Here is a 17,627-nt window from a genome sequence, read left to right on the forward strand (position 1 = left end):
TAGCAGTCATTTAAATTTGGTTTTAACCTTTTCAATTTATATCTTATAAAATTTATAAATATATTTTTTTTAAAAAAAAAATTACTCGTACCAATAGTCGATGTTTTTATAAAATATATTAAAAGATCAAATATCAATACATTCTAATCGAGACAAATTTTGACAATAAGATTTTATCAAATTTCAATTCAAATATAAAAGTCAACAAGAGACAATGTCATCCATAGTTTTAAGCAACCCAATTCGTCATTTCTCCAATCTCAAATGATAATTTCTCATTCTTTCTTTTCCTATATATATATATATATATACTATTACTTCTCAGAATATAAGGTGAGAATTCAAACATATGATTCATGTAATAAACTTACGGTCTAATTTTATATCTATTAGAATTAGACAATAATATTATAAAATAAAATAAAATTTTTTTTAAAAAAAAAAAGAAAAAAAAGTCCAATTGTGATAGAAAGAAAATCAAATTTAACTACGGTATGGCTGAGGGTTAGATCAGTCAATTACTAATCCAATATTATACAAGTAATGGAATCGAGATTCTTGAATTATAATGACAATTTTGGTAATTAAAACGTGTAATGGGAATATGGGATCGAAACAATAACCCATAATTATTGAATTACTGGAGAGTCAACCATTTGAATTTATTTTATTATTATTATTATTATTATTATTATTTATTTTTCAAATGATTTGAATTTAAATTTTAAAAAAAAAAAAAAAAAACAACAGGATTTGGTGCAACTAATTGGTATTTTATTAAAATTGGTACAATAGGTACGGTTCTAGACACATGGATAAGCACCATTCAATTCAATTGGTCAATTATTTATTCGATCTTTATTTTATTCAAATTCCATGTAATTTTTTTATTTTTTATAACGTCTTGATAACTATTTAAAAAGACGTAAAACAAATTTGAATTAACTAACGTATTTTTATAATGATCTAATATTGTTATGGATTTATTTAACCGAATGGAATATTGAGCTTAGATTCATCAAAACCGTGTGTTCGTAACAGGAATAGTACCTAGGAGTGAAGAGACATCGGCATGCATCCAGGTATGAACGACGACCTCAAAGAGATCTCCTCTTCTAACACTTACAATTCTATGTATGGGATTTTACCAATTGTACTAGATAGGATAAGTATATGTATGATAGCCCCCACACCCCTAAATTAAGAAAACATTACGCAATTCAATTGCTTTCGACTTGATATCACTTTAGTTTCATTACCAGCTAACTTAAGTATCGGAATGTGTGTTGGAAAAAGCATACCATATTAATAGGAGATATCTATTTGTATGTTAACTCAATCGTTCTAAGAATCACATATTAGTCAATATTAAAAAAATTTGACCACTGTTTTTAACTTTAAATCAAAATCACAATAAATGTCGAATTTCACATATGGGAAAAAAATCCACCCATATGCATGATTGAATGTGTTTTCCTTGGGACAGGGAAAGTTTGAACAAGTTGACTATTAATCTACCATATAATGGAGAAAAAAACTAAAATTCCTTGAAACTTGAGGGTTTTTTCCTCTTAAGATAGAATGAAACATATGTCCACATCATATAATTAAGAACAATAGTCATTCAAAATTACAATTCATTAGAAAAAAAAAATGATTATAGTTTTTCTTTTTCTTTTTTTTTTTTTTTGAAAAATAAGTATACCCAACCTTTTTTAGGGAAAAAAAACACACATGTCTAGCTGAGAAAATTTCAAGTACTATGATATTATGAGACTTTTAAATACTACCTCAATTCATTATTTGCCACAAAAGTAGTACTTAAGTTAAAAATTATGTGGGATCTACAAAATAAATCAATAATAAATTAATAAATCATTTAATGACTTGTCAAATAATATATGAGAGTAATAGATACTCTGGTAGTACTATTATGTTTTCCTATCTAGTATACTTGAAGTTCAATGTTGAATTTCAATTGTAATAAATCATTTTCAAATTTTAAAATAATGTAATTTAGTGATCTCTATTCTCATATAACCAACTCCAACTTTTAGGGGGTACTTGGGGCACAGACTATCCTAATACTATAATAACAACCTCTTGTCACAATAAATACTATTTTGTATTCCTCAATTAGCTACCGTTAACACTATTTCAAAACCCTCATTTGATACGGTATTTATTATTAGTTACAGTTTTTACTATTTTACATTCATCATTTTTTATTATTTTCTACAATGTTTACTATTTTCTTCTCAAACTAAAATAATTTATACCCAAATACGTTCTATTATTATCCAAACTAAAATAACATAAACTATCATAATCTAACTATAATAACCTAGAACTATAAAAACCAACTTCTTGTCCCAAACGCCTCCTTAATGGTTGAAAAATGAAACACAAAAAATATTGATAGATTTCTATCAGCGTTTATCAGTGATAAATTTCTATCAGTTTCTATCACTGATAGATACTAATAGACTTCTATCGACTTCTATTAATCTCTATCCAAGAAACTAAGATTTATGTGTAAATAGTTTTTCTTATTTTTCAATTTTTGAATATTTCCTTCCTTGCAGGTAAATACATTCACATTCATTTGCTTAATCTTATAACTTCAAAAAGCATCAAATTTACAAGTTGTCAATGGAAAAATAATTATATACATTTTGTTTAAAAGAAATTGTTGGTTGAGTATTGGAGGATGTGTATGAAAAGGAATATTTTTAAAGTCAAATCCTCATGTTCTTTTACATAAAACAAAATTTAAAAATAAAGGAAAATAGAGGAAGATTAGATTCGATCCGCCCACAGTATCAAATGGACCGTTGTATCTTTATCAACCGTTTGACAAACTTTTAATTTGACGAAAAAGCCCATTCCCCTCTTTTTCTTTTTTCTCTTTCCCTGACGCCCCTATATTTTATCTAAATTCAAGTATGGCCCTTATATGTTTCTATTTTTTCCACAACCACAACCAAATATGGAATTTAAATATTTTTTTGGAAAATTTGCAAAAACCACTCTTAAAATATGGTAATAATTACAATTACACCCTTAAATTGTCAATCGTAAAAATTGCGCACACAAACTTAATTGTAGAATTCTAACAATGACATAAGTTTGACGGAACAATTTTTATAATTTTTGATCCAATTTTTACAACTATTATAAATTTAAAGGTCCAATTTTAACATATGTATAAGTTTGAAAACTCAATTTTTATCATCAAAAGTTTGAGGGTGTAAATATAATTACATGATTATCATATTTCAATGTTGTTTTTATAATTTATCCCACATTTAATTTATTGTTATTATTATTAATTTTTTTTGGCATCACACATGTTTAAAAAAGGAATAAAATTTAATTTTGATTTAAATCATATTGGATCGGAGATCATTTTGGGGAAAAGAAAAAAATATCCGAGTTACTAAAGTTTCAGATTACATTATTAAAATATTAATTTTGTTTGTTTCGTTTTAAAAGTTTTAAAATGTTTAGTGGAATACTTAAAATTTTAGAAAAATAATTATTATAAATCTCCTATAGTTTAATAACATGTGAAGGTTGAAAACTAATAATGTTATTATCTATAATATATATCAGTTGAATTATTTTCAGGTTGACAATTAATTTATAATATTCTTTTTATTATGTACGCAAGCTATATATATACCAAAAACTAAAATGATTAGTTTTTTAAAGTTTAAATTAAACCACCTGCTATAATCATATAGTTTTTAATTTTTTATTCTTAAAAATTATGCACTGGTTTAGTTTCACTTTTTTCTTAATTATAAGTAAATATTTAAATTTTTAGTCAAATTTAGAAAAATAAAAAAAATAATTTCTTAGTTTCTTTTAACCTTCAAAACTTGATTTGAAATTTAAACTTAAAAAGTATACAATAAAATAAAGAAATCAGTACGTCACTTAAAAGTGAGAGTAGTGTTTAAAAATTTTTAAGTTTACAAATGAACAAGTTTACCAAATTTAACCTCTCTGTCCTTTTTCCATTTCATTTCACAAGTGGTAACTGGATCATGATTATTTCTATACTTTGGTTTTGTTTTGTTTTTTTTTTTTTTCTTTTCTATATATTCAAAAAGTATTATATTTGTTTAATAATAAATTTAATAATTAAAATGAGCATATAGTTCAATTGGTATGAAGAATGTGCTCACTTCTAAATTAGAAGTTTGATGATTAATAAACACGTTTAAAGTCATTGACTTTTTCAATTAAAAAATTAATTCTAAAAATAAGTAAATGTTATCAACTTTATAACTTAAATATGTACGTGATGTGCATGTTGAATAGATTAGATAATTTGAGAAGGCCTAGCAAATTCAATTTGAAATATATTTCATCTAATTGCTCCTTTAGTCTCTTGTTAGGTGGGATAGAACAAACAAAATTGAAAATTTTCAAATAATATTATTTAAAAAGATGTTTTTTAATTAAATTATTATTTTAAAAATGTGTGTGTGTGTGTGTTTTTTTTTTTTTTTGTTGGGTGAAAATCTTGGAGATGAAAATGATATGTTCTGTAGGCCTTTATTTCAATGAAAACACCTTAAGAGTTTAATTTTCAAACTTTTGAAAATTGACAATGAGAAAAGGTACAAAAAAAGCAGCAGAAAAATGGGGAAACAAATCACACATGTTCATCAGTGAATATACTTAGATGCATTGACATTTTATATCTATAACACAATTTTTAGTATTTATTTATTTTTTTCTATCATATATATGATTCATATTTTAATCATCCTATGAATCAAACAACACAAATTAAGAGATGTTGGCAAAAAGGAACAAAAACAGGTTAACTTTCACTTGAAGTTTTATAGATCATATACAACAATTGTCTTTGCATTTACAAGCAACCAAACAAACACATCCCTACTTCAAAACCCTATTTTTAGTACCCATAACTATAACAACACCCTGTATCACAACTTAACCTATACAATGTCTTATTAACTTATTACTTCCCTTAAATCTTTCAAATTTCTTTTGGAAATGTTTTGCGTTTCTCACTTTGAGAATGAGTGTCGAGGTGAGAACAAGCGACGTGGGGAGAACATCCCCATATATCTCGGTGATGCTAGACCATCAATCGACCGATACTCTGGCATGATAAACCCCTCCTTCTCCTCTCGACTCACCGTGTTGCCTCTGCTGTTGAAAGTTCCATACTTGACCAATTTTCCCACCCACGATCTTTTCTTTTGGGAACCTCTATGGACTCCATTCATCTTATCACTTAAGTACATCCTCACAGAATCTAATCCCTGCTCGATCACCTCCGGTGGAGGCGAAACAAGAGGATTACCTTCAACATTGAACTTCTTGAGATTCTTGAGGCAACCAATCGAGTCTGGGAGAGAGGTGATCTTGTTGTAGCTGACGTCAAGCTCAATGAGGGAGATGAGGAGGCCAATGGAATAGGGAAGAGCTTGGAGGAATTGGAAGTTTTGACTTATATTGAGGACTTGGAGGTTTATGAGGTTCTCGAGGTCGTCGGGGAGCGACCGAAGGCAATTGAGGTGCGTGTCGAGTACACGTAGGGCGGTCAAATGGGAGAGCGAGTGGGGGAGAAAGGCCAGCTTGTTGGAGTTGACTGACAACTTCTTGAGATTGATCAACTCAAACCCTATGGTGTCTGGAAGCTTTGTTAATTGGTTGAAATTGGCATTCAACTCTTCCAAAGATCTGTCACCATGTACACGTGGCATACTTTTAGTCACAATTTCTTATTTTCTACCCAAATTAAATTGAAACTTTTTTTAAAAAAAAAAAAAAAAGATAAAATCTACATTGTGAAATTAAATTATTATAAACCACGAGTACATCCGTATAAATTAAATTTATTTGAGGCACTATAGAAAATAAACTATTATCATTTAACTTTTTATATTATATATTACCTTTAATATTAATTTTAGGCACCGAAGAAGTTTATATTAAATGAAGTACATAAATCTAGAAAATTCGAATTCTAAATTAAAATAAAATATTTAAAAATATATAAGTCTAAAACAGAAGTTATAAAATTAGTGGTCAATATTCGTGATATTTGATAGGAAGAAAAATATAGAGATGGAGAAATAAAAATAAATGAACACAATATGAGGTCCATGTTATAGAGAACAAATGGACGGCCAACCAAGACTTAAAAATATTGATCATATAATACCAAAGCATTAAAAATAATTTGTTTTTCTTCGAAAGAAAAATGAAAAGTATGTATTTATTATTAATATAGAAATTATTATTATTCTTGATCTCATAAATTATGTCATATAGGAAAAGTTGCGTAATAAATAAAAATAACGAATTATTTTCTTGACCTATTCTCAGGTCTTTGTCGCTTTTAATAAACCAATTTTTTTTTATAAAAAGAAATTAATTAAATAAAATTAGCATTAAATGGCGTTTTCTTTCCCCACATCCACCGATGCTAATTCAATTCAATTACATGGAAAATTCATAAAAGCATATTGACAAATTTCTATGTTCTTTCTCTCTCTCCAATAAATTTTAGGTCAAATTTTTTTAATCAAGCAGCAAAATTAAACTCTATCTCAAATGGGTTCTAGAACAATCATTTCAATCAAATTTTAAATATCAAGATTATCCTAACTTATTAATTTTAGCTTTTTTGGGGTCTAATTGAAAGATTATTGAAGTACTAGAAATGTTCAAAATAATCTTAAAGAAATTAAAGGGTTAAAAGTGTTTAGTTGACTCAATCACGGGTGATCATCATTAGCAAGTAATCGATGATTAATTAATGATAACTCACAAGTTACTAGAGATTCTTATGTTGTTCCATAGATCTTAATTAGACTCTTTTGTTTCAGGCTAAATTATTACAAGTTTATTAATCTCTAACTTTCGATTTAAAAATTTATAGATCCACTAAATAAAATTAAAAATAAATCTATATCTTTGTTAAAGATTTATAGGCACAAATTAAAAGAATTATTAGACAATTTTTAAATGTCTACAAATCAAACAGAAGCAAATATGTTCTATGGATTAATTAATTAATTTTTTATATAATAATTAATAAATATCAATTTCTTTTACTTGAAGTATGGGACTATGCGATAAAAAAAGGAAAAAAAAAAGTATGGGACTTAGGTAATTTACTTGCTGGTATACTCATTTGATGTCATGCCATGAATTTAAAGCTTACAGATAATGTTCTTGGTTTTTGTTTCTTCATTTCCAATTTTTTTATATATTTTTATTACAACATTTTATGTTTTCAAGTTATTATAGAGCGATTATTCTAGAAGCGCATATACATGGAAAAAGGAAAATCGAAAGAGAATAAGAATATCAACAAATATTTATTGAACGGTTTTGAAAATCAAACCAAAATATTTATAAATAATAAAAAAATATTATCGTCTATTTGCGATAGACCGTAATACATCATGATAAATTATTATCTATATTTATCATGATATAGATAGATATAGATAACAACTTATTACAGATAAATAGTGAAATTTTACTATATTTATAAATATTTTCAAGTAGTTTTATTATTTAAAATAATACAAACCATCTTCTAAAAAAATAAATATTAAAATGTTAAACATCTAAATTTTAGTAAATGTTTTAAAATCAAACAAAAACAGAAAAAGGAAATGGTAAATAAAGAAACATATTTGATATTTCAAATAGAAAACAAAGAAGAAAAGGCCAAAAAAGATATTTGTAGGAGAAGAGAAGAAACAAATTCTGGTTTGGGGTTTTGATGGTGATGTGTCAGTTAACTGAAAAGAGAAGCTATTAATGTTGAAAAGAAGACCACCATAAAAAAGAAACAAAATTATGATTATATAATTGAGGTTTGGTTTGATAAGGTTCTCTATTTATTTCTCATTTTATAATTCTACTTTTGCTTTGTTGTTTTTCAGTTCTTTATATGAAACATAAACTAGAAAAGAAATAAGTATATACATATTTTATAAAGTTAAGTTGGTCATATAAATATCTAGTATTTATTAACAACTATGGTTGTAAATTTTTTATAAGATTAGAGTTAAATTACCTGCAATTTTCAATGGTGGAAGGAAGAGAGACAATGAGATTGCCAGAGACATTGAGAATTTTGAGCTTTGAAAGGCAACCAATGGAATTTGGGAGAGATTTAAGTTGATTTGAATGAACATCAAAGCTCACCAAGTTTAGTAGTCTAGCTGTCAATGACTCTGGTATTACCTTCAAAATAAGAAACCCTAATTACTTAGTTATTTGAAATATACGATAGTGACAATATAACAAATTTAACACACAATTTCAATTGTTACGAAAATCAAAGTCATTTCATAAGTAAGAGATAAGACATCGACATGAGCACCCAAGTCCAAAAAGAAAATTACAAGGCAAGAGAGAGAAAGGAGATGGGAAATAAATGCAATTGTTGACTAATGAATAGATGAGGGTAGAGGGTGTGGCTATCAAGAGAAAAGGAAAAGAAAGATGCAGCAAACGAAACAAACAAACATTATCAGGCTTCAATTAAAAGAAGAAGAAAAAGACCATGTTTGCCCTTTTGTACACAAAAACGATAAATCAATTCAGATGTTTTACCTGGAGATTGTTGTTAGAGAGATCGAGATGGGAAATAGAGGCGAGATTAAGAGTTGGATTAGGGAGAGAATGGAGAGATAAGCCACTTAAGTCTAAATCCACCATTTCAAAGGATTTGTCAGCTTCATGATCGGCTAGTTCATTACTTGTGAAGTTCTTCATATTCATCGTCATATTATTATGATGATGATTATTCTTTCGGCATCTCTGTTGTTGTTGCTGCTGCTGCAAATGATGTCGTTCGTACATCATTTTTCTCTGCCAAAAGAAAGAGAGAAGAGAAAAGCAAAGTTTTTCTTTTTTTTGGTGGTGTGAGTGAATGAATGAATGAATGAAGAGAGAAAGAAAGAAAGAAGAATATAAATAAGGAAATTATAAAAGGATTAGGAAGGAAGGACGTACGGAGGAGGAAACTCTGGTACGTGACTGACGTTTTGTCAATGCCAACAAACAATAAGCCTCCCCTATTTCCACGTATTTCTACTTGTTTTTTTCTCCTAAGAAATAATAGATTTAAATACTAATTTTGTATTTTTCTTTTCATTTTTATTCCTTAAAATATTATTTTGGTTAATATACTTCACCAAGTTCAATTTCAACTCTAACCATTTTATTTTTTAAAATCAAAGCTTATTTATTTTTTCTTATTTTCTTATCATGGTTTGTATGGATTTTAACTAGAAGAGTTGAATTCTAAGCTAAACTACAAAAACAAAAACTATTTTATTAATTTTAAAAAAATTAAGCTAGTTTTTGAAAAGTGGGTAAAAAACAGATATCAAAACAATGAATTTAGAGATGGAATACATGTTTGTAGAATTAATTTTCAAAAACTAAAACGAAAAATGGATACTAAACGAAACTTTAGTTCCTCAAATTTAATTTTTATCGAATTTGACTAAATAATAATAATTTTCATGAAAGAAATATAATATGTGAATTTTTTCAAAAATTAAAGTGAAAATATTAATAAATTACAAATACACTTTTTGCAAAAAGAAAATCAACTATAAACAAGCGTACTAAATTTAAGATATTTTGAAAGTATGGAATTAAATTTTATATTTGAAAGTATAAAAATTAAAAATCCAACAAACTTAACAAAATATATATATATATAGACACTAAATAATATTTAATAGTAATATTGAGATAATATTTAATTTCATAAAATAATTGTGTAGGTGTTTTTTACTCGCCCAACTTGACAAAGTCAACCCATCTGCCTCCATTTTATTTTATTTTATTTAATTTTAAATGAAAATTCAAACTCCATTGCTACCTTTAAGGAAATTTTCCATTACTTTTCACTTTTATGCGTTCATAATACTTTTATTTTTCTTTTGAGAATCATAATACTTTTATTGTTCTTTATAACCTTTGAATGCTTTTTTGTTTGTTTTTTTTTTCTTTTTCCCATTTGGGGAGAGAGTGGAATTACCAATTTGGTCCTTTTATTTGGCTGTAATCTCAATTTGGTCCACTTATTTGGGTGTAATCAATAATCAGAAGTCGGTCTCTATATATTTAAATCTTTCAATTTAATTTTTACAGTTGAGTTAAATATTAAAAGTTTTAATTAACCACCATGAGCATAAATTAGTTGATAAAACGTATAGACATCTTTGAGAATCGTTTTAACGAAAATTGATTTATTAAATAGAGTTTTGTTAAAGATGAGTTTCATGATGTATGATAACTATTTAATTTTTTGTTTTTTTTTAAATTAAGTCGATAAATACTTCTTCCATATATAATTTTTTTAATTTATTATCTATTTTTAGTTTTTTTTATAAAAAAAAAAAGTAATGTTAAATAATTTGGTTCTACATTTTGAATAGTGATTTTGATAAATAATAATAATAATAATAATATTAAAAAATCATGGGAAACTAAATTTCAAAATTTGAAATCAGATTCAACCTAGTCCTAAAAATAAAGGTCAAATAGGTAATTTAATTGAACATAAAACTTGATGAGCCAACCATGTATGATTCAATCATTATCCCTTAATTACATGAATTTCATACATTTCAAAACGTTGCTGTTCTAAGTATTTTACCTAATCAGCAATTTTTCTTAATAAAAAATTTTCAATCTTTCATTAATAATAAAATGATTTCTTTTTAGTTTTTCTATTGACAATTTGAAAAATATCACACCAAATTATGTACATGTAAAATCTCCATTTTCTAATATTTTTTGTGGTTCAGTCAGTCATATTTGTACCTGTTTATTAAATATGTATTGAGAAACTTAAAAAACAAACTAATTAATGATATCATATATTCTGTTTTCAATATGTTACCATATATTCATATGATTTTTGTTTTCTTTTTTATGCATATCTAATGATTTAAATGCACATGTACCTTAATTGACTTTTAGTTAACTTTATTTTATTTTAATCCTTCTATCTACATATTTGAACTAACTTTAGAAAATATATTTTATTTTTTGAATCATTCATTTCATTAAAGACATTTACTCATATTTTTTAAGTACAAATTGGTAGGGAGAGATTTGAACCACAAACCTCTTCATCCTCAACATATATGCATATCAGTTAAGCTAAGTTCTTATTGGTCATATTATTCATGTTGGGATAAACAAATTTACAAATATATATATATAAAAAAAAAGTAACATGAGTAAAACAAATGAGCATAATTTATTTAATTAGGTAGAGGGTTCACTTTTTTTTTTTACCTGAAAAAATTGAACATCTGACTTTGAAGTTGGTTAGTTGGCAAAGAGTCAGCGTTTTGTTTACAACAAGTGTGGAGTGGGATAATCAGACTTTTTATTTCAAGGTTGATAGTACAAGTATTTTGACTTTGAAATTGGTTAGTTGACTAAGTGTCAACATTTTTTTTTTTTTTTTTTTTGACAACATACGTGGAGATGGAGCATCAAACCTTTGACTTTGAAGTTAGCAATATAATTATTATGTCAGTTAAATTATGTTTATTTTAATTTCGAGATGGATAGTACAAATATTTTGACTTGAAATTGGTTAGTTGGCAAAGTGTCAACTAAATGAATTGGAAAAATAATTAAATTATATTTTATTAAAATTGGTACCATTGGTACGGTTCTAAGCACATGGATAGACGCCAACTTGGCTTTATATATTATTGAAATTCCAATTAAATTGGTCAATTTGTTCACTCTTTTATTTTATGCAAATTTCTTATAATATTTTTCCATTGTTCCCATATCCATTTAAGTACACATGAAGAACTCCTCCAACGTTTTCAAAATGGCAACTACGGAATATTTGTTGTCCACTATGAATTTAAAATCGCATTATTTACTTTTAGCTTATAACCAAAATGATTTATCATATTTAGACTTTTTTTTTTATGTAGTTTAATTTATATTAGATTTAAAATGTCGATGTTGATAAAAATGTTGAAGTCTCAATTTTATCATAGAAATATCGAAAAAATATCGAGTTGATGAGTATTTTTTAAAATATTTTAAAAATAAAATAAAAATATTTAAATTAACAAATAAATATTCTACTGTTTTTAAACAAGTTAAAGTGATATTATGTTATATATATTTTTTACTATATAATTAAAATGTTAGTTCACCCAAAAATGTAAGAGTGTCTACATTTTAATGGAAATTTAATACTTTAAAGTAGATATTTCGATAAATCATTTTTACATATGTTATTAATAAATTGATGCATGCTATTATTTATAATCTGATATGAAATAATCAACGATGAAGGCAAAAATGTCTAAATAGGCATGGTAAGTAATAGAAAATCCATATATATATATACATATATATCATTTATATATCTATTTTATTCTATTGATTTAGTATATATTTATTTGAAAACGGGGCATGCAAACAATTATTCATAGGAAGTTAGCTATATGATTTTTTATTCTTTTGTTATGGTATATCTTTATAGTAATAGTAAATGAGTGTGCAAACCACCACTAATAAAAAATAAAAGTTAATATCATATATGTATCATTTGAATACATTTATTTGATGTAACAGATCAATGATAGATTTAATCTATTAAAGGGCAAGTGTTTATAGGTAGACATAAATCATCGTTGGATTTTTATTAGTGATGAAGAATATAGGGAGTGAATTACTTAGAGGGTGTTTGGCCCCAAGTTGAATTTGATTGGTGGGTTAAAAAACCACCCATTTGGTTCACCAATTATCAAAGAGGTTTATTTATTCGCATTAACTCACGTTTCTCACCATGTTATTCATATTAACTCTCTCAATTACTCTTCTTCTATAATAATTATCAACTCAACTCAACTCAATTCTGCGCGTCAAACATCTCCTTAAAAATGTTTTAAGTATTAAAAAAATTGTTAAAAAAAGTTGCTATGTATAGAAGAATGTTATTGCTATATTTTCTCTTGGTTGAAACTTATCTTGCCATATATACAAATGTCAAAATAACTAAATAAAAGCTAAGTGTCACTGCACCAAATTTATTGGAGGATTGCTATACATTTTTTGCAATTACCATTGGCTATTAATTAATGATGTTCAAATTGAAAGTTAGAAATGGGGATTTGAAGAACTTTTATTATTGATTTTGCAAATTCAACTAATTTGATTGAAATATAAATTACTTTTACATTAAAAAGGTCGATATATAAACTTAATAGTATGAAGTATTTTGTTTATAACACATTATCAATCAAATTATCTAACTTATTAAAATAATAACAAAATAAAATAAATCTATGCAACTCTCAACACGAGCTTAATTTAATGTTTAAAACATTTCTTTCCCTTTTTAAGTTGGAGTTCAAATATCAATCCTTATATTAGAAGCAATTAATTTATTTGTAAATTAACGTAACTGAATTTTGAATTACAAATTATATCCATCTTTATTATCGCTTTTTTTTAAGCATAGTTTTGCATTATTTAAGCGGTACTATTTTTTTTTTTTTTAATTTTTTTGTTTTTGAAAATTAAGCATATTTTTCCTCAAATGCTCTCATGCTTTACATTTGTCTTAAGTAAAAGAGTATGTATTAGCCTAATTCCAAAAACTAAAACTACTTTTTAAAGCTTCATTTGGTAACCATGTTTTTAAAAATTAGACCTATATACATGACTTCCACCTCAAAATTTCTTCATTTGCTATCTACTTTTTGCCAATGATTTAAAAAACTAAGCCAAATTTTGAAAAATAAAAAAGTAGCTTTTAAAAATTTGTTTTTGTTTTTACAATTTAGCTTAGAATTCAATCATTATACTTAAAAATATGCAAATTATTGAAAGAAAACGGAGAGTAAATAGGCTTAACTTTAAAAAAAAAAAAAAAAAAAAAAATGAAATGGTTGTTAAACAAACCTACATTTTTTAGTTCTCAAAACTTGGCTTGAGTTTTGAAAATAATGAGAAAAAGTAGACGACAAAGTAAGAAATTTAGATGAGAAAAAGTAGACGACAAAGTAAGAAATTTAGATGTGGAATAAGTGTTTATATGGTTAATTTTCAAAATTTTAAAATAAAAAACCAAGGCTCTGTTTGGTAATCAAATTTTTTTTTTTTTATTATTTTTGGTTTTTTAAAATTAAGTTTATTTCTTTATCATTTCTTACAATCATTTTACATCTTTCTTAAGTATACTGGTTGAATTTTTAGCCAAATTTTAAAAACAAAAATAAGTTTTTAAAAGCTATTGTTTTTAGTTTTCAAAATTTGACTTAATTTTTTAAACTATTGATAAAAAGTAGATAAAAAAAATTAAAGGTGAGAGTCGTGTCTATATATTTAATTTTCAAAAATAAAAAATAAAAAATAAAATAATTATCAAACAAATCAAATGATTATTGAACGACCTTAAATATTTATTTCGAATAGTTATGTTTGTTTATATTTATTACGACATCTAACGGTGTAAAGGATCCCTCCTCAAAATTGTCTCCGTGACAAATTATTATTATTATTATTTCTATTTCTATTGAGCTAACAAATTATTTATTTATTGTTTGTTATTTGTATTTCCCACCAAAATAAAATCACAACGACGTCAATTTTATTTTAAATTAGGGGGAAAACCGTACATCACGGGAAAAAGTAAAACATCACGAGCCGTCCTATAATATATAATTCTTGGTCCATCATAATTATCATTATCGTTGACTAATGAACTAAATTCCACGTCAATTATTTAATTTTCTTTGAAAAATATACAATTTTATTATTAATTAAAAAGGACCATTATATTTCCTTGTAATTCGGGATTTAACAATTAGTCCACCCTCAAATCTTCAAATGCATATCAGATAATTAAAGACAATATCTAATGAAGTTGATTTAAATTAAAGTGTAAAAGTATGGTCTAAATTTCTCCATTTCATTTATTTTATGGTTAAAAATGTATGAAGAATTAAGGTCGCTCACCTATAATAATTTGAACTCATAAATGATAGTAAGAAACAAACAATTGTAAAACGATTACAAATAGTGACTTTGGAAAAACAAAGAAAAAAAAGTTAGTTTTAATAGCAATGAAAACTCCGTTAACTTTGGTTAAGTGGAGGTTGAGTGAGGACAACATGGTTATGTCCAGTAAAGTCTAACTCTTCTCTCCATTCTTTACTCATGTCTCATAATGTCTCACATATTTGATAGTTTAGCTTTAGTAAAATAAATGTTAAATGAATAGGAAAAATGAGAGTTTCTATTCGCTATTCAATCGTCTATTTCAAAAGTTCTAATGACTACTATTTTTAAAGTTTACAATATTTGAAAAGATGAATAATAAAAATTAAAAAAAAAACACTTTGATCTTTAAGGTTTTCTAAATTAAGTTGATTGTTAATTAACTAATGGAAAAATGAAGTGGGTTATTCATCAATGACATATTGACTCGTAGTCCGAGTTCAAATTGATTAATCCCAAAACTAATAAAGTTCAAGTCCAGTGAGTCAGGCCCATAGCCAACCAAGCCCAAACCACACTACCTATGGGTTGTATAAGGAGGTGGATCCTCCATTATTTTGAAACTCTAAGGGGCCATTTGTTTTTTGGGAACGTAGATAACCAAAATTTTAGGTGCCCCAAATTATAGATATCCAACATCTATAAATTACCATGTTTGTTTTGTATGAATATTTTTGCAGATATCTTGGAATATTTTGATAACTGTGTTTGTTTCGTTGGATTTCTACTCGAGAACGTCTTAAATTTACATAATGTTCGAAGAATATTCTTACGACTGTTTATTAATTTATATTTTATTTGATATAATTTCAGCTTATATAGCATATTTGTTTTTATCAATTTCAATTGCTTTTGAAATTAATATAATTTATATTATTTCTATGTCTTGTTTTTCTCAACAAAATAATATATCATAATTTAAAATTTTTATAAAATAAATATTAATTTAAATTTGAATATCTTGTTAAAATAATAAGAATTACGATATTAAAAAATATGATATATATGTGGTTGACAATATTTATTTTAATTATATAATGCAAATGAAAATTAATATATATGTAAACTAAAAAAGGACAAAAATGTAAAGTGGGGATACTCTCAACTCGAAAATTTAGAAAACTCATGTTTCAAGAGGACATCCAAAACTCTTTAGACGCCCTTCATCCGGGCATCCTAAGATGGCTGAAGTCTCTAGATAGCAGGGCTGAAGGGAATTTGAATACCCACAGCGGAAGCAATTGGATCTCACTATTTCTAATTTTGTTCTACAGAATAATAATTCAGAGACGACGGAAATCTCGATAAACATATCAATGAAGCATGCTTACTACTGTAAAATATAGAAAGGATAAGGGATTAAGAAATACATACTTTTGAAGATCTATATCTTCTGTTCCTCTCCAATTCGCATCGTCTTCTCACATCTCACAGACACTGCAACCGAACACCACCACGAGGTCTTTCCCGTTATTCTCAAGGACGAGAATCGTGCAGAAGTGTGGACTTGCACTCAATTTTGGCAAGAGGGAAGGAGTTGATTGAGAAAATTTTTCTATATAAAACTTTTCTGTAGGACGTAGAGAGAAGGACAGAGATAGAGAGAACACTTTCTCTCTCTACCTCATTTTTTACGTGAGAGATTAAGGAATGAAAGAGTTATAACTCCCTCCCCTTAATTTAATTTAATTTTGAAAGAATTCAAAATTTAAATTCAAAATTTGAATTTAATTATATTGACTACTTTAATATATATTTAAACTATATGTTATAACACATATAACACATAACCTGTAGTTAATATTATATCACATATAACATAAACTATAGTTTATTTTTCACTCATATAACCTAAGATATTAATATAAATCATATTCATATTAATTTTAACGTATTGCTTTTATATGAATCACATTCTTACAAATAAAAATTGAATCACATTCAAATTACAACCCCTCTCATCTAACTATATAAATTTAATATGAATCATATTCATATTAATTTTAACATATAGTTTCTATATGAATCACATTCATGTAATTAATGTTTGATTCAAATATTTATTTCTCTCATAAAACTATATAAATTCAATATGAATAATATTTACATTAAATTATAACATATAGTTTTTATATAAATCATATTCATAAACTTAATATTTGAATCATACTAAAATATATATTTCTCTCATAAAACTATATAAATTCAATATGAATCATATTCACATTAAATTATAACATATATATATTTTTTATATAAATCATATTCATAAACTTAATATTTGAATCATATTCAAATATTTATTTCACTCATAAAATTATATAATATATCAACATACATTATGTTATTTAATTGTATCTTATATAATTAAGTTTCCTTTAATTAATTTGAATAATTCAAATTAAACCAAAATTAATTTGATTCTCATTAGTCCTTATTGAGCTAACGATGGGAGCTTATGGACCTGTAGATTGAAACTCAATAACCTATTGCATTATGTATATATAAACCCATTGGAGTTTTGGTCCAAGTAGAAGTTTGTTAGGTTG

General features: G+C 25.8%; 1 protein-coding gene across 1 annotated transcript; it reads right to left on the bottom strand.

Annotated features, from left to right (window-relative positions):
* Positions 1–4,837: 4,837 nt before the first annotated feature.
* Positions 4,838–9,077, bottom strand: LOC120072345 (plant intracellular Ras-group-related LRR protein 6). Its single transcript, XM_090311406.1, has 3 exons — positions 8,626–9,077; positions 8,084–8,253; positions 4,838–5,727 (listed from the first exon to the last, which is right to left on the bottom strand). Exons 1-3 carry the CDS (start codon positions 8,875–8,877, stop codon positions 5,049–5,051), a joined length of 1,101 nt encoding a protein of 366 aa, XP_090167532.1. The 5' UTR covers positions 8,878–9,077; the 3' UTR covers positions 4,838–5,048.
* Positions 9,078–17,627: the final 8,550 nt, after the last annotated feature.

This window comes from Benincasa hispida, chromosome 2 (assembly GCF_027475165.1).
Source record: "Benincasa hispida cultivar pf3 chromosome 2, pf3_genome.v1.1, whole genome shotgun sequence".
NCBI classification, from domain to species: domain Eukaryota; kingdom Viridiplantae; phylum Streptophyta; class Magnoliopsida; order Cucurbitales; family Cucurbitaceae; genus Benincasa; species Benincasa hispida.

What these genes read in the sequence shown, in the direction of transcription:
- LOC120072345 (XM_090311406.1), bottom strand. Translation starts at nt 8,877, where the DNA reads ATGATGTACGAACGACATCATTTGCAGCAGCAGCAACAACAACAGAGA. An exon ending in TCTCTAACAACAATCTCCAG is followed by an intron (nt 8,254 to 8,625) that starts GTAAAACATCTG and finishes CTTATTTTGAAG; the next exon opens with GTAATACCAGAGTCATTGAC. An exon ending in TCCACCATTGAAAATTGCAG is followed by an intron (nt 5,728 to 8,083) that starts GTAATTTAACTC and finishes ACATGGTGACAG; the next exon opens with ATCTTTGGAAGAGTTGAATG.